Source organism: Poecilia reticulata, linkage group LG9 (assembly GCF_000633615.1).
Source record: "Poecilia reticulata strain Guanapo linkage group LG9, Guppy_female_1.0+MT, whole genome shotgun sequence".
Taxonomy (NCBI): domain Eukaryota; kingdom Metazoa; phylum Chordata; class Actinopteri; order Cyprinodontiformes; family Poeciliidae; genus Poecilia; species Poecilia reticulata.
The window spans coordinates 22294260-22301991 of NC_024339.1; the positions used below are offsets into that span (position 1 = coordinate 22294260).

At 38.0% G+C, this 7732-nt stretch overlaps 1 protein-coding gene across 1 annotated transcript; it reads right to left on the minus strand.

Moving 5' to 3' along the window:
- Positions 1–1105: 1105 nt before the first annotated feature.
- Positions 1106–4534, minus strand: LOC103470306 (chemokine-like receptor 1). Its single transcript, XM_008418659.1, has 2 exons — positions 4402–4534; positions 1106–2230 (listed from the first exon to the last, which is right to left on the minus strand). The coding sequence occupies exon 2, from the start codon at positions 2223–2225 to the stop codon at positions 1161–1163; it is 1065 nt and encodes a 354-aa protein (XP_008416881.1). The 5' UTR covers positions 2226–2230; positions 4402–4534; the 3' UTR covers positions 1106–1160.
- Between the last annotated feature and the right edge of the window lie 3198 nt (positions 4535–7732).

Below are 7732 nucleotides of genomic sequence, written 5' to 3' on the forward strand. Positions count from 1 at the left end.
GTTTACAGATCCATCATGTTTTTCCCACCTAACCGATTCAGGGACCAGTAACGTAACACATCATCAAACAAACCACAACTCCCGTCTGCAACTTCACGCCAGGGGGACGAAAAGGTGGTTCACCCAGGGCGCCAAAAAGGCCATTTTAACAATTTTATGAGAAAAAGTGTGGGTGTTTWAACACCCACTTGCCGCATGCGTTTGACGCCCATGAGAACTTGAAATGTCATTCTGAGTAATTAATCCATACAATGTGAAATAATTTAACTTTTCAATAACAAGTATTCTAGTTTAATAATAATTATTGTACTTATGTATTTAGAGAGAACTGTTAAGATAGTCTTTTWAAAAAAACTAATACGTTCAAATGCGTGCATAATATTCTTGTTTTTCTATTTGTTAAAGAAGCAATAGGGCTTAAATAATGGATTCCTCCAAATACACATTTCAGCCGATTCATCTTAGGTTTTYCCCATTCAAGAGGAAAATTCTTGTTCTGTTAGTATTTTTGAGAATATACTAGCCTTGAAAATGCTTAGACTTCTCAAATATAGATAAAATAATGACTAAAACAGATTGTAGAGAAACAAAATGAGCAGATAATTTTTTTTTAATTGAACAAATGACAAGGATTTTATACATCAAATTACGTATGTACAGATTTCCTTACACGACTTGTTTTAATAGTCTTTATTAACACATTGTCAAAAAAGTGTGCAGCAAGAGATGACAACTCCACTCACTTCTGGTAAAAGAAGAATATATAAATTTGTGTCATAATTTGCAGGTGAAGTGGTGAGAAGAAACGCAGATGAGCCCAGGTTGTCATATTTAGAAGATGATTTAATGATAAATTAAGGTAACCAACTCAAAGTCACAGGCAGTGCTGGACGTGGACAGACAACAAATGTATGACGAGGACCCGACAAGGGACACAGACAACAGGTGGACTTAAATTCACATGGAGGGTAATCAGGGAACTAGACACAGCTAGGATCAATCAACACGGAGGACAGGACAACACAGAGACTCGCAGGACACAGAAAAAACCCAATAATTAAATACACAGAAACAGAACGCAACAATTTATGAAATATACTCACTGTCAAAATATATTTCCAGAAATTTTATTTACTTATTTATTTTGCTTCATATAAACGTCAATGCCTCAAACTCAGCATGGAAGTTCTGCCGTCCATGGAGTTGGTAGTGTGACTGGTAGTGTGACTGGTAGTGTGACTGGTAGTGTGACTGGTAGTGCGTCCTTCCTCAGCCATTGCGTTCTCCATCTTTGAAAGCAAAGAGCTCTGTAGCTTCTTCTGGAAGTCTTTTCCCATGAAGATGTACAGCAGTGGGTTGAGGAAACTCTTTGCTGATGCTAAACTGACACTCACTCTAATTGCAGTGACTAACAACTTGTAGTCGTGTTGGTGGTGGTTCAGCTCCATCAGGACAAACACGTGGTAGGGCAGCCAGCACACGAAAAATGTAACAGTGAGAGCAGTCAGTACTTTGAAGGGTTTGGAGGACTTTGCAATCCTGTTGTTTTGACGTTTGAAGATTACGATTGAGTAACAGATGATAATGATGGTGAACGGAACCACGAAACCCGCAATGAAACGGATCACAGTGGTAATTGTTTTAGCAGATTTTGGGATGTAGTTATTGTAGCAGAATTGAATTCCATCAATCATCTTGACCTTACGGTAGATCAATGAGGGAATGGACATTCCGAGGGCGAGAAGCCAAGCAAAAACAACCATGGCTGATGCCTTTTGAACAGAGCGGTAGTTGAGGGCCCAAACTGGAAACATGACAGACACACAGCGGTCAATGCTGATGACAATGTGGAGGAAGATGCTGCTGAACATGTTGATGAACAACGCTGCAGAGGTGAACTTGCACATGAAGGAACCAAAGAACCACTCTTTCACTGCTATATTGACGATGTTAAATGGCAGAAAAACACAGAATAAAAAGTCAGAGATGGCGAGGCTCAGGTACCAAGTGGTGTTCACAGTCTTCCTCATCTTAAAGCCAGAGATCCAGATGACCAGCATGTTCCCAAGAAAACCCAGCAGAAAAATTACCACATTGATTGCAGTCAGAACCACGCAACTGGCTTCCTTCAGACAACTTAGTTTGTGTTCTAAAGCTCTTCCTTCAGATGTCATGTTGCTTGAGTAGGTGTAATGTGAGTATTCCACATAATCGACGTCTTCCATTTTACCTTCCAGAAGAAAGATGAAATTTCTAAGACATTATTGATTATAAATACAAAAAAAAATCCTTTGCTTTAGAAACTGCATATATGATCAGCTGACGGGAGGTTTCTCAACACTTCCATCCCCCACGAAACTTCAGTACTGCATTCTAAGCCCTTACTTTTAAAGATCGGAGATATTTTGTGGTTGCTTGTAAGCGATCTGTTTGATCTTTTCACATTGTTCATTTTGTTTCCAGAGGAATATTCCATTTTATTGTGTCAACGACATTTATTAGGCCCGAGCAGCGAAGCGCTGGCGAAGGCATATTGTAATCGCAAGATTTCTCGACTTGACCCATACTCGTCTCCCAACCAAAATTTTTGGATTCCGGTGGAATCGCAAGTGGGCATGGCCAAACTACTCTACAGCGCCCCTTAACATGAGTTTGGTGCCAATTGACCTTTTTATGAGAAAGTTGTAGCATTTCGTTTGTTTCGGCATACTCGGCAAACTTGGCGAGTATGCCAAGTTGGCCGTTCTGCCACGCCCCCTGAACATATACGAAAAGTCAATTTTATTGATAACTTTTAAAGCCCCATGCCTTTACTGCATTCTGATCAAGAATGAAGCCAAGGAGTTTGTCAAAGTTCGACATGAGTAAAAATGAAAAATGGCCAAAATTTGGCCTTTGACCCAAAATGGCTGCCTCCCTGTGCATTTTAGAGGGTACCTCCAAAAGACTTTTTCTTGAATCGGGGGGATCTACCTATGTACCGAGTTTCAGATCTCTACGATCTACGGTTTCCCCCAACTTGGCATGAGGGATCCTGGTTGGTTGCCTAACGATCCTATGTCGTCATAATCTGACCTCACCTAAGACCCGCCCCCTCAGAACAGGAAGTGACTTTTTTTACTTGGAAAGCTCCAACTCTGGCTCTCTTGACCTTAATCAAGATGATCTTGTGTCAGACGACTAATAACAAGTTGGTCTCACTTGCTTTAAAGCGGCAAGAGTTTTCAGTGGAGGGCGTGGCTATGGCAGCGCGGCGAAGTCCCAGGTCAGCACAGGTCAAAAGTTATCAAAAGAATTTTTCTATGTCAAAGCATGTGGGCGTGGCCAAGCCTCAAATCTGGCCATTCTCCATGAAACTTCAAGGTGGAATAACTTCCCCTCATTAGTTCCCAGCTACACCAAACTCACTGAGATCGATCCTTGTCCAGCCCTTGTCAGGACTGCAGTCCGAAATGTGGTGGGTGTGGCCTAATTCTTCCACAGTGTCCCCTAGAATTTTTTTTTTTAAAATCAGCCCCCAGCCATGCTTTATCCCAGAATTATGAAACTTGGTACACATGTGTATCTTGTGAGGACCTACAAAAAAGTTTCTTGGAGCCATGCTCTAAACCCAACAGGACGTCTACCATGTTGAGTCAAAGCTGCCATTTTGTCTATTGTATTGATACCGTATCTGAACGAACTCGTCCTAGAACTTTCGAGACCCAGGCTTCAAACTCAGACAGCATAGTCTTGAGGCATTGAGGGTCAAAAGTTAACAAAGGAATTAAAGCATGTGGGCGTGGCTAAGCCTAAAATCTGGCCATTCTCCATGAAACATCAAGATGGAATAACTTCCCCATATAAGCTCCCAGCTGCATCAAACTTCATTTGTTTCATCACAAACCAGAGCTAATCACATTTAAATGGTCAATTGGTGACATCAGTTTAGCCCCACCCCCTTCCAACAGATCCAACAGGAAGTCACCTGTTGGAAGGAGCAGTTAGAGCAGTGTTTCTTTCTGTTGGAAGAAAGACTGCTCTAAATCATACATGCATCATCCTATTTGCAGTGAACAGTGGCCTCTAAAGAGCCCAATAGGTTGAAATTGCAATTCAGATCGACTGCGCTTGTGCGCCGTCAGGTAGTGCTGCGGAAGATGTAGGTGTGTCGCATGGCAGATGGCTGTGGGAACTGCGCGAGAGCGTCGGCGGTGGCAAGAGCTGCTGGCGCTGCTGGAACCCCCGCAGTTGCCAATAGGCCTTTGGCGCGCTTCGCAGCGAGGGCCTCCAATGCCGCTGTTGCTAGCAGTTATCACATGTAGTGAAGAACTAAGTAAAACCCTAACTTTTGTTGCAGATGTTTGACTTAGTTCTCAAAAAAAATGTAACAGCTGGAGTAAATATGCCAGTTGTACTTACTGATTGACTGGGTTGAGTGTGGTCGCTTTGCTCAACAGAGGAAATAAAAACTGTGGTTTCTGCATGTGTCCGGAACTGTTCGTGCCTTTTTAAAAATTCATGCTGCCATCGCTGCGTCAATGTTTGACAGTTGTTTTTTGTTTTGTTTTGTTTTGTTTTGTTTTGAGACATTGTTTTTATACGTTTCACTGTAATTCATAAAATGCTGATTACAAACAATCATGTAGATTTTTGCATTTTCAAAATTTAATCATTGACAGTATGATCTCAAAAGCCCTTTTGTTTTGCTTCATAAGCCTGGCGACATACTATAATGCAAACTTTAAGGGAAATACATTTTAAGCTGTGTTTAACATGTATTTCTACAACTTTATCTTGAGTCATTTATCACATTATATTTAGTACAGAGGTGTGAAAAGATGTTTGCTCCCTTCCGTGATTCAGAACGTCAAACCAATTCAAATACAAGTCAAAAACAACTAATAAATTAAAAATTTTGTTTTTAAAAGAAGGTGGTGTGCTGGTTTACTAAGTGGTTGCCCTCTAAGCCTAATATCTGGTTGTTGCACCATTTGCTGCAACAGCTTCAGTCAAGCTTTTGCAATACGTTGCAATATTTTCCTGTGGTGGGGAGGAATTTTGACCCACTCTTCTTTACAGAATTGTTATATTTCAGCCACACTGTAGGGTTTTCAAGCATGAAAGGCCTTTATGCCACAGCATCTCAATAGGACTTTGACTTTGAAATTTTGTCAAATTTCAAAAACAAAATTCATTTTGTTTTTCTTAAGCCACTTAGAGGTGGAATTGTTGGTGTGTATTTTGGATCACTGTCCTGCTACAGAGCCAATAGTGGAGAAAGTACGCAAAAAAATGTACTTAAGTAAAAGTACAAATACACAGACAAAAATATACTCAAGTAAAAGTAGAAGTACCACATTACCATTTTACTTAAGTAAAAGTAAAAAAAGTATTGGCTTTTAAAAATACTTAAGTAAAAGTACTTGCTGATTAATACCTAATTGCTAATATCATTAAGTGTACCAATCATATTTAATTTTAATACATCAGTAATGTGCCATTTTAATGAACAATGCCACAGATAAAGCATGTTTTTATTGAGTTTACTCTGTAACATAGTTTAGACTTARATATKTGATTCTATGCATCATAATTTCAGGGATGGAAACATCTTGTCTCTTGTCCTAACAGCATGAACTTCACTTATTTTTGCCACTAGTGGCATTTATTTTGAAAGAAATCCAACTGGCAGTGGTGGACGTGGAACTAAGGAGCCACGTAGCAGAGTTGTAGTCTAGACCACCGAGCCCAAGACCAAATCAAGACCAAGACAAACACCCTGCGCTACATGACACAATAAAATTAAGTTAACCTATCAAAATTGCTTCTCAAATTAATTTCCCTGTTTTTTTTAATGGAAATTTTTGAAATAAAATACTGTTAAATTACGGGAAACTTCTGACAGAAATTCTGTAAAAAAAAAAAAAAAATGTCCTGGCAGAGAGTTACCAGGACATTTTCTGTATTTTATTTTATTTTTTCAGAATTTCCATCAAAATATTTTCCATAATTTAACAGTTTTTTATGTCATATTTACCAATATTTTGTTAACCCAAAACTGAAATTCTCTGTCTATTTACTCTGTCTTTTGTGATAGATTCACAAACTTTTTAAAAAAAAATCTTGGACATTTTGAAATATTTTTGTCTTCCAAACCATTGAAGTCTGTATTCTATACCATATGTTAATTATAGTGTAAAATATATTAAAGTTAATGTGTTTAATATATTCTAAACATAATTTTGAAACCAAACAAAATTTTAAGTCCACAGGAAATGTAGTTGTAAAACACAAAGCGCTTAGTTTGAGGGTAGCTCATGCAAAGTGTTGTAAAAAATGAAATCATTCTACAATCAATTTGCAGACTTTATTTTGCAATGTATCACCATAAATGTCATCTAGTCTTTATAACTAACCTTTACTATTATATATTAAGAGCTAAACATATTCTTGAGCTAGCTAATGTTTATCTTCTGTACATCACAACTAATTTATTGCATTTTACTATACAAATTTTCAACGTATAAATTAAATGTAAAGCAGTCTTGACTCTAGTCTTTGAAGTCAAATAAACAATTTTGTTAAGTTATTACTATAAGATGGAACGTTAAAAAAATTACTTTTGAACATGAATCATAGTTGCTTGTTTCTGTATTTATCATCAAAAATAATTTCCCAGAGAACAAAAAAGTCATGTGAATAGAGATTATTTTCACAGGTGTTTACAAAAAATGCAATGAATGGACATTCATTCAACTTAAAACCGGTAGGCCTAACAGCAGCCAATCAGAGTGGAAAAATATTCTTGTTCTTTGCCATTTTCTAGTTGTTAAATATTCCACAAAATGAGCAGATAAAAGATGTACAACATGCCAGTTTAAACTTTGAACTATTTGCAATATGACAGTGCCCTGCAACATTAAAACATGAATAGAATTGTATCTACATTAATCATAGCTCTTCTTCTCTTCAGTGTTTCTGTCGGTTTCTGGTGGCGCAGCTCTGTGCTGCCTTCAGGAGAATGGGACATCAGAGTATCATCCATAAAATTTCACCCACATGGCATTTWTTGWGCAAACCAGAGCTTTCAGTGGAAAAAAAAAGTTCCAGGTCCTTTTAATGCCATACAAATATGAGACAGAAACATGGATTACATCTTTATATAGAGGCATGTTTTAATGTTACGAAATACAGTTTTACCAAGTTGCTCAAAGTTTAAATTGGTATTGTTATGCATTTAAGGTGTAAAGTTTACCTTCGATCAACACCCTGCACTACATGACATAATAAAATTAAGTTTACCTATCAAAATTGCTTCTCAAATTGATCAGAAAGATCCACATTCCCATAAAAACACCTAGTTATTAAATACTAAGACCTGAAATAAATTTAACCAGTATCAATTCAAACTCTTCTTTATTTTGCTTTGTTTAGTCACCTGCCATCCCTAAAAAAAAATAACGCCCTGGGCGGTTGCCCATATAGCCAATGTCAGAACTGTCTGCCACAACTGAGCACAACTGTCTGCACCATTAAACACAACAATTAACAGTAAAAAATGCCCAACTATGAACACTGTCCAAGGCGCAATAAGCAAGAAGTTACCGAGCAGAAGGAGCACCATGACTGTTCTCACCCTCCCTCCTGCTGCAGTCTGCCATCATGACAGGTGACGAAAAAAAAAAAACCAAGAGCAATGAGCATGCTCTGCATTCTTATGTTCTTGTTTTATTTATTCGCCAATTAAATA